This window comes from Amblyomma maculatum, chromosome 1 (genome assembly GCF_055883805.1).
Source record: "Amblyomma maculatum isolate TAMU_Amacu chromosome 1, ASM5588380v1, whole genome shotgun sequence".
Lineage (NCBI taxonomy): Eukaryota > Metazoa > Arthropoda > Arachnida > Ixodida > Ixodidae > Amblyomma > Amblyomma maculatum.
This window is the reverse complement of record NC_139344.1, coordinates 65,807,902-65,824,696: the sequence shown is the minus strand read 5'-3', so window position 1 is coordinate 65,824,696 and position 16,795 is coordinate 65,807,902. Positions and strand designations below refer to the sequence as shown.

The following is a 16,795-nucleotide window of genomic DNA, read 5'->3' as shown; positions in this document are numbered from 1 at the left end:
ACACAATTACGTGGTGAATAGTGCATCGCTATCATACTATATTGTTTCACTTTGCCTCAAAATGAAGCCCGCATGCTTTCCAACCTTTAATTTTTACAAACACAAATTTAAGAAATAGATTTCAGTGTGCGTTGTGCCTCTCACAGAAATACTTTCCGACACATTGCCAACGAATCCAGCTGCTCAGATGGTGCACGCGATATATAAGGGTCCAATATATTGAACTTCGGTGAACTTTGTCCTATTGGTGCCACAATAAAAGGAAAATAAAGCCAATACTTGAAGGGCACTCATGTTAAGTAATAAAATGTTTGAGTTCTTCACATTAATGTACTATTGGTTTTTATTCAAATGCTGGAACTAAACAACGTTTAATGCCATCGGAAACAGATGCTTCGTAAGAGAATAAGTCTTAGCGAGCAGATATAGATGCTCATGTAGCTAGATACTACTTTTCGTGCATATATATAATCACATTGCTTAAGAAAACGGTGTAAGACGATTGCAAGTCATCGTTCCACTACCGCATACGGCTTGTCTTTTCTTATGTTTGCCAGAGTATGGACGGAGAGACTGCAACCCACTCCACTGCAGTTCATCCCCAGTGCATTCCAGGGCTGGCGGGAAATCTTCTTCTGCGTATTTTGTTTTTCATCACTACAATTCTCTTCATAATGTCAGCAACGTTCATAAACATGGTATGTATGGTGCGACCTCTGGTCGTAATTGTTCGCACTGAAGATCTCATATTAAACGTGCAAATGTTTCAGGATACCTTGGAGCAAGTGAATGAAAAATTAAGCTTGAGCTTCCCTTTCAGTGAGGTGACGGATATTACAGCACTGTTGTGCTCAGTCTCTAACGTGATATATCGCGGTAACTCCGATTAAAGTTGCACAGTATCACTCAAAATTAAAAAATAAGAGAGAAAAATATAAGAGTTGCGCCTGAGCGCGTCCTTGCGAGAGTGTGTTTGTTAGCATAAGTGCATTTCGGTGAACGCAAGCCGATAACTCTACATTTGTTTTTAATACACCGCCGAGAAATTGCGAACCAATAATTCTTCAGAGGCATCAGCGAGAAAGGGTATTGCCAAGAAGAAAAACTGCCAGCCGTAGCGTCTGGGAAACATCTAAAGAACTAAGTGGATACGCCCGTCATTATAGCCCTGCTTAACATAAAGTGCGGAGCGCATGCTGTGTTTCTCGTCAAAAATGAAACGGCCGCATTGTCTGAAGAGAAAAGCTGAAATTTCTTTAAAGGCAAATTAGGGAATTCTTCGAATAGCTCTCGGAGTGCTAGAAGAGACCAAATTGAGAACGCTTGTTTTCCAATCATGTGGACTGACTTCAACCCAGGAGCATGCCGTTATGCGTCAAATGTCCGCAGTGTTTTTTTTTTTCTGCTTTCAGATTACTTGCGGAAGCACGGGCGGCGAACACATTATTATACCAACTAACGACAGCAACGGGAACTATACAACAGCTCTGATCGAAGAAATTCCTTTCGATTGTGGACTTGTCCGTGTAAGTACCCGTTCCTTTATTTAACAGACAAAAACAAGAGAAATATCTATCCGGAGTTATGAGATGCGGTCATGCGCATTTCAGCTAGAGCACGCAAAATTGCTTTATTGGCGTGAACGCTACTCACCAAAAAATATTAAAATACCCAATCAGACCACACAGAGGCCTGTTTCCTGATTCCCAAATGATTGTTCACAAAAGGCAACAGAAAAGTATTTTATGTTTACTTTTTCTGCCGATCCCACCTAAAAACAGCAAGCAGTCTTTCATATGTCTGAGAATACCGCGTGACAAGGCGGCTGAATGCAGCTTTCTTATAGTTTCAAGTCGCAGTCATAGCGTAGATGCCCTTATGTCATAATTAGAAGTGAGTATTTCCGTGTTATAGACCTGCACAACATTCTGGAATTATCATATTGATCACACACTGAGATTGACGTGCGGATGGCTACAATAAGAGAGAAACAAGAGATGCCGCTGATCTCACATCTATTAACTCACACAGAAGCTCACGGAAGCTGTACTATAAATTAGGGAGCCACTAAACCTTCTTCGTAAAGGCACGGTAGCAGGGTCGTTCTACATATTGCAATTTTGTACTTCGGTGAATAATATATAAACCTGCGATTGGTACTCGTAAAGTTCCAATGTCTGGTGCACGGCTCATTGTAAAAAAAAAAAAAAAAAAAAAATGTGGTACAAATCGGAATCGGGAAATTCGTTCCACCGAGAGCGACCGCCATATTGAAGCGCGCGTATGACGTTAGAAGAGCATAAACGGCGGAGCGTCGTCTGCAATGCAGGCTACAATATTGGATAGGTCCCGTTTCCTTCCGTGGACGGTTCAAGTTCCGGTCGTCCCTCGTGCAGTAGTACTTATTGAACATGTTATGGCTCAAAAACGGTAGAGACAAAGTTTTATTTTTCATAATTAAGGCACTGTCTTACTCAATGGGCTGCGCGGTAGCCGCTGCACGGTTATGAATTCGTTAGCTTATCGAGGCTCCGATATGTCGCATTTTACCCGTTATGACGCCATCATCAGCAACGCGGTCACCTATTGTCGTAGCGTGAGGTTGTTTTCCGGCCCGACGCTGACAAACCGATCAGCGGATGGTCGCATGATTTGTTTTGGGAAGATCGAAGGCCAAGCGAAAACGGCTTGATTTAACGGCATAACTAATCGCACTTGTCGGTAGCTAAACCATGCTAGAAAAAAGAAAATAAGCAACTTCACTTCATATGTTCATACTTCGACACTAATCAGTAATGTGGTTTACCAGAAATATTAATGTACGCCGGACAGCCGAATCATTCTGCGACGAGTAGCGCATGAACATATTCTTTATCAGTTTTTTTTATGAAAGCAGTCTAATTCTGACCTTCTCCATACTATCGCGCCCTATTGCTCAACGTTCTGGATTCGTCATTCGTGAAATAAATCCCTACAGCTGAAGGGAAGCATCCAAGTGTACATTGTACATGACGGCGGATACTACGCTCAAAACAATTGCAAAAAACTGTTTGTTTAGACTGGTTTGCTCATGGATACTAAATGCAAGCCAGATAGAAAATTTTCTTCTTTTTCTGTATTTCCGCTCTTGCTTACACTTCAGAATCCTGTCTACAGCTTATAGATATCTAGCACCGACGTTAAAGGGAACAGGAAAAGCTGTTTCATAAAACTGCACAATACAAACACGAACAATCGGTATTGCATCAGTTGCATCCGCAACGCAAATGCATTTAAGCTAACTTCTCTAGTGCGGAAGATACCGGCGACCACAAATATGCGCAACAAAAAATAAACAAAACAGGAAACGACGTCACCTCACCACGTTCGTCTTGCCTGCTTCACTTGAACGCGCCTAATGAGAGGACGTACCCAAAGCGCTGCTGACGTCAGCAGGAAGAGTGCGGCCATGAATGCGCGGGGACCTGTCGCCCTGATCGGTGACTAGCGGTCGCCAAGTTCACTTTACAAAATTTATTTGCTGCAAATTATATGATCCAGGCAGAACTTTCAAATTTGACTCGAATATCTACACGACTTGCCTTTGTCGCACTAGAATATTGTCATACGTTTTGTTTCTTCGCCTCTTTAGTAAATGTGTTGGCGCATTTTTTCTTTGTTCTGCGCAGTACCAACTACCGTGCGCCATGCTAGCGCTTACAGCCGTCTCGGTGTACCTGAGGATAAACTTCCTCTTGAAATTGCTCGCGATGATCAATGGACTGGCATCGTTTTCCCTGGCGTTCATATTCTTCCGGTCCGATCTCTACGGCGATCCTCTTGAGCCTGTACCAGGGTATGTAGACCTCTTTCCTTTGTGCCATTCTTGGTTTCTTTGTTTTTTTTACTCAGACCTGGCAGCGGCTGGCGCTGAGAATAATTTCTTAATTATCAGTGACATTCAGAAGAGGAGGAGGAGGAGGAGGAGGAGGAGGAGGAGGAGGAGGAGGAGGAGGAGGAGGAGGAGGAGGAGGAGGAGGAGGAGGAGGAGGAGGAGGAGGAGGAGGAGGAAAGGCAGGGAGGTTAACCCGTGAAATAAACCGGTTTGCTACCCTGCACTGGGGGAAAGAAGCAGTTCAAACTGCCATAGAAAACCAGTGGGCTAAGTCTTCGAAACTGATTCTGAGACAACTGTGAAATATTGCGACATACTTTTAAGGCCACAGTGATAGTAGTGCTCTAAACTTTCGATGGGTAGTAAAATTTTGCTCTTCAATTTATTTTGCACTCACAAAATGTAATTAAGACTGCCATAGAAAAGCAATCGGGTGAATATTTAAAAACGGAGAAAATACGTAAATACCTGCAAATATGCCAGTAGAGGATCTCCAGATATATTAACTGATTTGGTGCAGATTTACCAGGGGCTTCAAACAATCCGGCTCGCGGGCCGTGTTGTTTGAAATCCCTGGTATAGCTGTACAAAATCAATCAATATTTCTGCAAATTCCCCACTGGCAGATTTGCAGGTATTTACGGTATTTGCTCTGTTTTCAAATATTCACCCCATTGTTTTTCTATGGTGTGATGCGATTCGCCGGATCCAAATATTTAAGCCTTTGTACCGAAAGAGCATGTTGCCTTTACTTGTCCGCTTTAAATCTAGACTTGTTTTACAACGAAAATCCACCGATAGGCATTCTTTGGGAAAATGAAAATAGTCACTGACCCCTTAATCTGCATGGACTCTGGACGTATACGTCAAGTGCCTTCCACAGCAAGCCGCCGTACCATACGCTCTCTTTCATATGCATGTCTACCTTTAGTTTCTTCTGATGGTTTATGAGGTTTAACGTTCCACAGTGACTCAGGCTGTGAGAGACGTCGTGATGAAGAGTTCCGAAATAGTTCCCACCATCTGGGGTTCATTAACGTGCACTGACATCGCACCGCACACGGGCACCTGGATAAGTGACAGTAGTATTTATTTAACCGTTGTACCCTTTCACTTGTTCTCTCCGTGCCATACGCGCAGGCCGTCCGGCGTTTTGATGGGATTAAAAACGCACCACTCTTTTTTTTTTTCTTCACGAAGAACGGGAGAGTTGTTAATGTGTCGGAACGAGACGTTTTCGTCAAATTCACTATAACGGTTTTTTTTTATTTTTTTATTGTTTCTATTCTTTTTTTTCCTTCTTTGCCGCGAGGGAAGACATTTGATTAATGCGGCAAGCAACGGAATACGAGTGTGAGACGGCTCGAGTTAAACAATTTGTGAAACAAATTATGCTGAGAAACTCTTTCCCAGAACTTGTCCAAGGTGTTGCTGTACGTTGGTAACATTAAGCTAAGAGCACATTGGCATAATGATAAAGATTTTAGCGCTCGGAAACACGAACACTAAGAATACATCGTGAATTTGGGCGCCAATAAAATATGGCAAAGTGCTCAACAAGGAGGCACTTCTTCTGAGAAATAAGGCCATCAAAATACAACAAAATGGGTAGCTATTTTCGCGGGGAGGCTGATTTCACTCCAATAAGGCACGCACGAAATATTCATGTTAAAATGCAAAAACTACGGGCGTCCACCAGCTAACTTGAAGTTTCCCATCCCATCGCCATAACCTCGGCTCCATATGCGAGAGTTCCTCACAGTCGTTGTCAGATTAGATGAGTTCCGAGGCCGTAGTGACAATTCTATGTTGACATTTATTTCATAATTTGTAATATGAGCAAAATTCAAGAGGATAAACTTCTTTTTTTTTTCTTCAACAAATGCGAGAAACAAAGACGATAGGAACTCCCGAAACACTTCCGTCGGAAAAACTTCTGCAATCCACGACGCAAGGCCTGAGTTGATGCCGGTGCAGACGCGACAGCGTGTGCGGACGCGTATTGAAGCGACAGCTTCACTACGATAGATAAAGAAGTCGTTGCACAAGCCTCAGTTTGACCTTCAAGTGACCTGTGGCAGATTCTGAGTCTTTCCTCTCCTATAAAACCAAACTACAATTGAAGCGTGTTCGCGTGGCACTTCAAGTGACCTCGACCTAATTAAGTGTGGGTGTCCATGATTCTGTGGTGTAAACCCAAGAGTATACTGTACCTTCCTTTCCTTAAAATCTAACTTAATTAGAGACCCAGTCCGGTGTTGGGCGATGTCAGCGCACGTTAAGTCCCCTAGGTGGCCGAAATTACTCCGTAGCCCTCCACTACGGGACCTCTTTTTATCTATCCGCTTTACCTTCCACCTTCCTCCCTTCCCTCAAGTCTAACAGATAATAAGCCTTTCCTTTCTTATAAACCAGTGTACAATTTACTAGAAAATAATATAAAAACATGACTTTGACCTGGTTAGGTGTAGGTGTGCAGCATTCCGTGGTGTCCACCCAAAAGTAGAAGGCGCATTGCAAACTCACCACAGATCACAAGAAGGATGATTGAAGAACCGGCTCCCCGTTTTCACTCAAAGCGCGAACATCGATGCAGAAGGCGCGGCTCTCGCCTGCCATGTCACCTTCTTTCTGAAAACGGGTATCATGCGGTGCAAGTTCAACTCATTCATTTCAGTGCGCTGAAGCCTGGGTGGGGTGCGTCCGCACTGTGTTGGGTGTTTTTGTCATATGATTGGCTTTGCATGCATCAACAGCTACCTATCTCGCACTTCTACCCTCGTGAACATAGCGTGTTGTGTTCGCCGGTGACATGGCTCAAGCGTAATCAATTGAAACAGCCGTTTTTATGTACAACATACGGGACAAAAAGAAAAAAACAACAACAAAAGTTTGCATTATCAACCGCATGTTTCGTAAGCACACGCTACTTGCCTGCACTGTAGCTGTGCGCTAGACAGAGAAGCGAAAGCAGCACGCGTTATGAAGCCAACCAATACAACGTTTATACGGTCATCTTGCCCGAAGCTAGTCGGTGAACAAAAAGGGCGCACCAGAGAACTTTATTTTGTATGTGCAAGTCGACGCTTTGGCCGCTTATACCCAATCTTAAGACATAAATGGTTGTGAAACCCGAAGCAGTGTTGCCAGAGCACAAACACGTTCGTCGAAAAGGTTGATATGTCAGCGTGAAAGAGTGGCCAGCACTTCTTTGCAGCTAATTGAGGAAAATCTTTCCAAATCCATGGATCTACTCTGAGAGAAAACTGCTGCAAGCCTCTGTCAAGAATTGTATCTTTTGCAAGAATGTTTTCCTCTCTGACCTCTACTTTCTGTGCTCCAACGTGTGAGCGATGTCTTCCACTGTTAACTTGGTTTTGCGCCATCATGAACTTCTCAAGCATACTATCTTGCTGCGCTCAGATAAAAGCTGAACGTTATCGCTGCGCATATTGTGTTTGCGAAAAGTAACCAGGCAGCGGAGTTTGACTATCGGTCATATCGTGGAGCCCTTACGGGATCCCAAAAGGCCAAAAGGTGCAGAAAGTTGATGGCAAGGGGTTTCGTATATGTATATATCCTTACGCATATTTACAGCCTAATGAGAGCAGTAAGTTTTCCACTACACTCATAAGGGTTCATACACAATTGCCCGAATATACGTTTGGCAAAAAAGGTACTCCAGCCCCCTTTTTCAAGCACCCAAAAAGAAAAGCTTGTAAAGTAACAGCACGCAGTCAGTTGTTCTTTCAGCGAGGCAATTTATGAGGCTGCTTGCTTAACATTAAAATCAAACGTAATGTCGCGGCAGTAGTACAATTAGCTTTATATAACGGTCACAAGTATTCAACAACTAGCACTATGCAGAAAAGAAATGGAAGGCGTTACTTTCGACAACTTCCTTTTTCCACCCTGCCTCTGATATCTTTGACTGCCTTTTTCTCTTCCAGGCTTTCGAACGTTCCACACGGTGCTTACGCAGCCCTCTTTCTCGCCTTCTACGTGGTCATCCTTCACATTCTGGACAGGCAGGTATGCCATCCTCAACAAAAAGGACGAACTGTGTGTTTTACCCTTAGTTTCAACTGCGGAAGCTCGGATAGTTGATTCTAAATTTATCGTCGACGTAAAATGCTTATAACGCGTAAATTTTAGTTTTGTTTTCTTCTCTCGTAAAGTGTGCGTCGAATTGCTCCATAATAGTATACCTGACGTGTTGACCAGTTCGGACAATGTCAGCGACAAAAGCTCCACTCCCGTGGGGCTGCCTTCTGGGCAGCTAATCCTCAACATTTTATGAAGTAATATGCCCGGTATATTTCGTTCTGACTTGTATCTGTATTGTTCGTACGCCAGCGACTCCTTGTTTTTATCAGGTACCGGGCTGAAATATATCTTGGATGCTGCCGTCTTTTGTCCTGAATAGTATTTAGCCGAATACGATAACATAAATGTTCAAGTAAGGAAGGGTAATTATAACTAATGCTTCCGATTTACGCGCGCGGATTTCTATTTTGGTAACAAATTTCTTGCATGCATCGAGCGGCAGCAAAGGCCACCGCATGACGGGCGGCCATCATACTTGGACGAGCGCAAATAAGATGCAGAGAGGAAATCGAATGTGTGTTGAGTGAGGGGATAAGGGGTGGTTGTTATGTCTGGTAACATAGCCCAAGATGAATAAAATGCATGTGCCTGGACAATCATAATTTACGGCGTCCATCCTGAGACTCTGCTTTTTCGGTGAATATTAAGTTACAAATTACGGTAACAACGCTTATGAGCAAACATTTATTATATAATAATGTAGGCTGTAGTAAGCATCAGACGTTACTTATATTTTTTAGAGCGTAAGTGGCTGACCCCTCGTTTAATACAATCTTTGGTGCTGGGCAGCTGCGCAGCTTTACTATCAACTTTCCGCTGGAGGAAACCTAATTTTGAAATTTTCGAAACTTTTTATACCCTGGCTGATCGACAGCTTATTAACGTTTTAACCAGTTCAAGTAAATACAATCTCAAGGTAGCCACATTATATACTCTACATTTAGCAGCAGCTTCGAGAGATCATGACGACAGGAGTTCGATGACGAACAGCGCAAACAATGTGACGGGAACACAAGAGAAGAGGACGACACAACGAGCGCAGTTTTGTCTCAGCATAGCTGCAGAATACATTCGCCCTATTTTGAGCGTAAACGGACTGTCTAAGATGGGCTTTCAGGAGCAGTTGAGTACGGTGACTGCAAGCTGCGCCCTACGAGCTCAGCTACTCATATCGTGCGCGCTGTCAAACTAATAGAATGCAAGAATCTGGAAGCGATGGCGTATCCTTTGTCACTGTTATTAGCGTGTAATTTCTTCATTTTTAATCTTCTTTTCATTTCTTCCCTTACTCTTTATGTTCTTCTCATAGCCCAAGTATGCGTTGCGTCATGGCTGCTGAGAAAAGAAAAAAAAAACGTCAGCCGTGCTTTTCTTTTTTTCTTCACTGCATTGGTAGTGAGACTCGTGCTTAAAATGACGCAGGTGGAGTACATGGCACGCGTGGACTTCCTGTCCAGAGCCAAGCTGCGTGTCGAACACGACGAGATGGAGACTATGGGCAGCATTAACAAAATCCTCCTGGAAAACATCCTGCCGGCCCACGTCGCCTCGCATTTCCTCAACAATAGCAGGCTCTCACAAGTGCTCACTCTTTTTTCAATACCACGCACGTGCGCCCTTTATTCCACCGCTTTTCAAAGTTGAAATAGGATCAAAATGAGCCCAGCTTTAAGTAGGGCGGTGGTGCTCATTTCAGTCTTATCGCAATATGTTTCCTATGAATAGACAGCCGCGCTATTATGAAGGCTTCCAAGCGAAATTAAGCGTTCTCAAGGATTTTACTGATATCTGGAACCGCCTGAGGCATTTGAAACTGAGGCAGCGCAGAAGCCAAGATCTGAAAACCTAAAGAAGAGTGCAGGCAATCACTACAAATATTGCTTTCGCTTGCCTTACCACAGCCCTCTGAAGAGACTCCGTCATTGTGACTCTGTTCTTTTTTTTTTTTTGCTTTATTTTGTTTTGTTTTACTATTGAAAGTTGTCCTGAAGTGCAGATTCGTAGTCGATGCGGATTCGATTCGGAGTGTCATTCAAGAGGGGTTCTGTCTAACGGGCACTTAACAGCGGAGGATAAATCATTCTCTCTGCTGAACTTCTAATGCACTCCTCCAAACTATTCAACTTAAGTTCAAGCCCCGTCGTTAGGCCCGAAGCATGCCGTACATTATCTGCTCATAGTGTGTTTTCATAAACGCGTCATTTTTAATGTGCCTCTCTTCTTTTATTTCCTTGCTGTTTATACGAGCCAGGAACTCTACCACGAGCGATACAGCAACGTGGCGGTAATGTTTGCCTCTATACCAAACTACATAGAGTTTTACGATGAGACTGACGTCAACAAACAGGGACTGGAGTGCTTGCGGCTTCTCAACGAGATCATCTGCGACTTTGACAAGGTATGAGCTCCTGTGTTCGCTTTTCAAGGCCTTTTCCTCGTTAGAAGCAGCACCAACGCTGTATATGCTGGTATGTCCTCTCCTGTTGTTTCAGCTGCTCCTGAAGCCCAAGTTTAGCGTAATAGAAAAGATCAAGACGATTGGCAGCACCTACATGGCTGCAGCTGGACTTCAGCCGGGCCGGGAAGAAAATGGGGTGCGTATGCCAAAAAGCAATAAATTAAGCCAATCACTCAGAAATATTTCCGCCATTGATAACGAGCATGGTCGATATGTAAGACGCAAAAAGGGGTGGTAGGCGAGGAGCGCTGCGCTTTCGGCTCCTTTAGACGCCTCGACGGTACCAGGTCTGCCATAAAACGGTCTGTCTCTGAAAATGAGCTATTATGGGCTATTAAAAACATGCATTTCTTGACAGCTCTACTATTTGCAAAACCACAGGCGAGCAGGGGAGGAAGGATGTGAACGTGGAAGGAGGATGAACGGAAATCGATTTCCCAAGATATGAATTTACGATTACGCCCCCTAAATAATTTGCTTCTGCTTCTCTAAGTCCAATAACTTTGCGTTACTGTCTCTGAAATCACGCTCCTGCCACGTCCAAAAAGGAGCCCTTTTTGCAATAAACAATGGTACGTCAACTCTCCTCTCCCATCCTCGCGAGACTTTGAGAGAATCCACCGGCGTAAAAGAAAACAGAAGCTTCAATGGCGTCAAAAACGACTGTTTTCAATGATATGTGGTAACTGTGCTTTTGGCACAAGCATCTCCCAGGATGGAACCGTAAAAGCATAGATGAGAAAGGATGTGTTAAAGGTAGGAGAGCGCCAGTTGCTAACCAGAAAGCGCACAGACTGCTGCGCGCAACTTGACGATCAAGAGGGAATCGCGACGACTTCGATACATGATAACGTAGCAGCCAATATTTGTGAGCGCTTCAACAAGAAGGTATACTATATTCGGTTATAACTCAAACACGGAGCTGCAAACACCCATCAAAGGAAGCCCTCCATCCAATGGCGGTGACCGATTCCCGTGACGTGGTGGTTAACCACGTAGCGTGAAAGTGTAGTGAATACTATACTCGAGGACAACTTTTGCTGGCTCTGCTGAAAAAACACTTCAGGAGAGAGAAGGTGAAGGGCTTTTGTCCCCGTCCCATGGGGAATGGGCCCTACTGACCGTCTCTCCAACTCCCCCTTTCACACCACTGCACCCCTACTCCGAACAATACGCACCACGGCACGGTAAAAAAGGCGTGTCTCATTCCTTTTTCTGCCTAGTTTCCGCTGTAGCCTCACAGAACAAGCTGCTGGCGAGATTAATTGCAAAAATCACGCTCGACGCCATTGGATGGAGGGGGTTCTTTGATGGGTATTTGCCGCTCCGACCTTGAGTTGTATCCGACTATACTGTCATATATCTCAGAATGAAGAATTTCATTCGCTCCCCTTCCCGACCCATCTCTGTCCAACTACAGCAGCTAAACATGTAACAATCACTTTCTCCGACTTAGTTAGTTTATGATTGGGTAATTAAAGTACGTTATCGTGCTACACAGAACGCCGTGTCCTTGTTTTAATCACTAGGCACTCAAAAATGTATCTATTGTAATTTTTTTTTTCTGAGAAATTGTGCCACTTATCCAGTTTCGCCGAATATTTCGGATGCCTTTCCGTATCGACGCAATGTCAAACTGTGCTCCGAGCTGATGTCTTTGCCCCGCCCAGCTCCAAATTCAAGTCGATACTCTTACTATATACTCCGTCGATTAGTGCCCCGTCAAGGTAGAGGACACACACTCAGGAAAGACAATTTTGTATTTCCACTGTCCGTAGAAATCCGCTTTAGCAGGCTCTCTTCACGCTTAGGCTTTCATAAATACAACTTAAACAAAATGAAGGTAAGCAGAACGGCAATAAACACGATGTATTTGTGGATATTAGACTAGTTTGTACAGACATCTTTTTTATTTCTGATTCAGTACCTCCCCGTTTCGTCATTAATAAATGCCGTCTGTGACATCAGCGCTGAAAGCTTTAAGAAGTGTCATTTTCTGGTTTCGCTATCAAAGGCATTGGAAGCCAGTGGCAATTACACGAGATAAATAATTTAAAATTTGATTGCAAGTTATCACCTAGGTCATTGCGTTCTGGTTGTACCTCACTTCTTTGGTCAACTAGCCTTACTTTTTCTTCCTGCAGCAGTAAACTCCCCTATGTGACACCAGTTCCGTTCCAAAACTTTTTCAAGAAACGACGTCTTCATAAACTAGTACAAAATATGTTACTTACAATGATAATGTGGTGCATTTCACTACCGGGGAGAAAACACTCTGGAAAGCGCATATAGCGATTTCTGACTAACACATTGAGAATCAATTATCGCTTTATTATCTAGCGCACACGACAGAGAAAGGTCCAAATTTCACGTCCACATTTATGGTTTGAACTATTGCCCGATACGACAGCTATGTGCTTTGGTAGCCATCTGCGTGTTGCAGTGACTTTTCTCCCCGAGAGCACATTTGCGACTACCGTCACCATGAAGCTTTTCCCACGGCATTTAATAACTGCATGCGTAGTAGTTGGCAGCCCTATTTCAATGCAAATAACTTGGGCTGAATAACATTTTGCAGGACAAGCCACGCGATGATCACAATGTCGTCAGCCTGGTGGAGTTCGCCATCGCCCTCACGGCGCTTCTCGAGCAAATCAACAGAGAATCATTCCAGCGATTCAAGCTCAGAATCGGTACGTGAAGCCCCTCTATTAAATCAAAGGCCTTAAGCTCCAGCCGGGCAATAATGCGGAAGTCAGAACTCGGTCACGTAGAATTGGTAATGCCGCTATGCATTCACGGCAGCGACATTTAACAAAGCCATTTTTCCGTGCCAGTTTACGCAGATCGCGCGTGCTCTCTATAGAACTACGCATGCAAGGCCTTTTCAAACAGCTTGTGGAACACATGCATAAAAGCTTCTCCTACAAAACTGGTTTGAACTCAGTAGAAACCCGAGTGCAAAAAGCTTCCGAGAAGCTCAAGCTGCCATGTTCTAACTGCACGGAAGTGTAATTTGTTGATCGGTCGTAACTTCTGATGTTATTGCGAAAGTTCGCTTCCGGAATGGCGAGAACTGCCTTTCTTTCAAATCACTGTTTTCATTATCAAAGCCTGCCATCTTCTGCTTCACGCAGTTAATTTTTCTCAACTGTGCGACGTTGATATGCGTGAAAGTGCTTGATTTCGTTTCTTTCTGTCTTTAAAAGATAATTAAAAAAAAAGTCTGTGAAATATTTTTAGGTATCAACCATGGTCCGGTCATAGCCGGTGTCGTGGGTGCTCAGAAACCTCAATACGACATCTGGGGCAACACTGTGAACGTGGCGAGTCGAATGGACAGTTGTGGAGTCATCGGCAGGATTCAGGTACGTGAAATTGAAAGGGAGCCGAAACGGCCTTCATTTTTTCTTCCTCCGCCATAAAAAAGTGTAGACAAAGTAAAATAACAGAATGTGCTTAACGACCTAGAAACAATGCGCTGTATTATGTAGGCCATCTGACGACTGAAAAATAAAAGCACAAAATAATTGCTCGGCAGCACCGCTAAATTTGTCTGAGCTAATTGACGTCTCTACACGCTGGCTGAAATGAACAAGAGATTGCAACGTGCCGTTTACCCGGCATCTCCTTGTGTCGGAATTTCATTTTTCAAACTGAATGCTTGCTATAAAAATAAATAAAGATACCCTCGGTCTCGCACCTTGGGACATGTCGCTGTGTAATGCTAGTACCTTCTTTGGATTACTTTTCAACTTCAACTTTCGACCCCATGGGCGCACGTGAGTTCGATGCTATACGATAATGCTGCAAGTCACTTCCTTCATGACGTTATTGCAGTATGTCAGATGTGCAAGATTTAAGGGCTGTTTATTGTAGTATAAACATAAGCATGCAACGAGGCCTTGCCTCTTTGGGCGACTACTGTATAAGCCTTGGAGTAAGTGTCCGTATTTAGACACCCCTCATCCATCTACGTCATCGTCACCAATTGTAACTCCATGTTTCAAACTACCGATTTAGAAGAGCATAAGAAAGGATGCCCTCTCCCTTTTTCTTTGCAAATAGGCCTCCTTGTCTATCCCCTACCCCACCTCCAGCTCGCTAAGCCAACATGGCGAAAGTTATGCGCAGGTAGTCATTATGACACGCGAGAACCTACGGCCGTCACAAGGCAAATTCTTCACTTCAGCGTTTGTAAGAAACGAAAACTCCTGACCACAGCAGAATTTTTTGTGATGTCCTGCACAGTAATATGCTATAACTATAGCTCGGCAATATTTTTCATCGTTATGCACTTTCTCGCTGACTCACTTTCGGTGCGTTCCCTCTAGTGGCAGAATCTGCCGGCCAATGTAGAGGGCGACACGAATAGAACTGAACCTCATGAAAAGAATCTCAGCACTGTTTGAGTCCTCTACAGCTCACCAGGCACAGAATGGTGGCACGCGACAAGCCATAACCGAAATTCCCTTCAGTGTCTCCTTTAAACAGCGCTATTGCTGGAATAAACAAGAAGAAACCGATGCTGTTCTAATGTCCCAAATTCTGAATGTACACTTGTATGTCTTCGAAATATAGGTACACCTAGGCTCTGAATGAGAACTTAAACTTCAGCCACGCTTAGCAGAAGCCCTTCTTTTACCCGAGAGTACAACAATTAGCTACCGAATGCCACCCGTTTCCGAAGTGACCAAGAAGAGGGCCCTCTAGAAGACGAGGCGCCTGCTGCTTGCTGCCATGCTGTGGCACCACCCTGACGATGTCAGGAGCACAAAACAGCAGTTTTAAAATACTACCCATCGGAAAATGGGCGTGCTCGACGAGTAGACACGAGACCTCAGCAGAGGACAGTAAAAGTTGCGATTCACAAGAAAATAAACGAGGATCGTACAATTAGAATCCAACTGAGCGTTCCGTTTCTTGCGTCCCTTCCCGCAGGTAACGGAAGACACAGCCAAGAAACTTCAGGAGTGTGGTTATGAATGCGAGTGCCGGGGATCCACCTACGTCAAGGGAAAAGGCACCCTGACCACGTATTTCGTGAAGACGCAGTTCGACCGGAACGACTCTTGAGCGACGCCCCGGCCCCCGTCGCATGAGCTGGCTCCATCCCAGCTGCGCACCCAATCTAGCCGGCCCAGTCCGGCACGCAGACCGCGGAGCGGAGCCATGGCCACAAGTCGAACGCCTGGTTTCCCTGCACGACGCCTCTCACCGGCGTCGGCCCGCCCGCCACGGGCAGGGTGAAAGTGACTCATCTACTGCCCCACACACATCCGCCAGGAGGTAGAGACTGGTTCTAAGTCAGCACACGCGAATACCTACACGGGCAGAAGCTGTTCCCTTAGGCTACCAGCACAGAAAAAAAAACATAAACAAACAAAGCCTCTGCATCCGAAAAACACTTTATCGGGGCACGCGCTCAGCCATCCAACTATAGAGTCACTGTACGAGTACTTCCACGCAACTAAGTGAGATTAGCTTGTTCGACAGCTCCCGCGCAACGTATACGAAGCCGGTTTTGAGGGGATCTTAAGTGGTGCATGAATACAACGCAGTTAGAAGTTCCTGAAGGCGAATTCCGAGGATCGAGTCGGAGGATCAAAGAGTGATTACACCTCCACGAATTCTGCGCGCAGTCGCGCACTCACCGAGTAACTCCACCGCTCGAAAATCAAGCCTTTGCGAATGATCATGGCATTCCTCGAAGAACCCAAAACCATCCAATAGAAATCAAATGCGCGATGCCTTTTAATGTTGATATTTTGGGCAAATAATCATGTATAGAGTGTACAACCGTCGGAGGAAATAAAAAAACTATATATGTGCAGAAAACCTCTGTCACGTCCTGTAGTAAGAACCTGTCAAGCATTGTGCATTAAATATTTTTCTCTCTCACTGCAATGCATTTGTGTGTGTTCAGACCACGGCTTTTTAGTGCGTGCAGCGGCAACACAGGGTTTAACTTCGCTCTTCCGGAAAATAGCGAAGGTGATTTAAATTCGAAGCCATAGTTTCCACTGCCTGAAAACAAATACACTACAATGTGTGCAGTATAAGAAAACACTGGTACAACGAAATAGGACCAATAATAGAGTGAATTGTTGAGCTAGTTTATCTGCATAAATATGATGAAAAAAGGCAACTGAATAGACAACGATGCACGAAAGAAAGACACACGCACACACAGACAAGGTTGATACATCGTTGTCAGTTCAGCTGTCCTCTCCATCATGTACCAGGACCGCCGCCCTCAACACCTTTAATGAACACACTAATCCTTGACTACTACAGACACCATAGAAATCCGCTTCCCCACCCACCTCTCTCAAAACAGCGTAAGTTATACACTG

At 44.4% G+C, this 16,795-nt stretch overlaps 1 protein-coding gene across 1 annotated transcript in view; it reads left to right on the top strand.

Moving 5' to 3' along the window:
* The window catches only part of Ac76E (adenylate cyclase type 2 Ac76E), a 586,427-nt gene extending 570,092 nt beyond the window's left edge, over positions 1-16,335 (top strand). The window contains exons 14-23 of the mRNA XM_084588246.1: positions 558-698; positions 1,413-1,526; positions 3,669-3,835; positions 7,825-7,906; positions 9,404-9,562; positions 10,233-10,379; positions 10,474-10,575; positions 13,018-13,132; positions 13,683-13,807; positions 15,381-16,335. Coding sequence (XP_084444372.1) covers positions 558-698; positions 1,413-1,526; positions 3,669-3,835; positions 7,825-7,906; positions 9,404-9,562; positions 10,233-10,379; positions 10,474-10,575; positions 13,018-13,132; positions 13,683-13,807; positions 15,381-15,515 — 1,287 coding nt within the window. The 3' untranslated portion in view covers positions 15,516-16,335. The remainder of the gene's footprint in view (positions 1-557; positions 699-1,412; positions 1,527-3,668; positions 3,836-7,824; positions 7,907-9,403; positions 9,563-10,232; positions 10,380-10,473; positions 10,576-13,017; positions 13,133-13,682; positions 13,808-15,380) is intronic.
* The last annotated feature ends 460 nt before the right edge of the window (positions 16,336-16,795 follow it).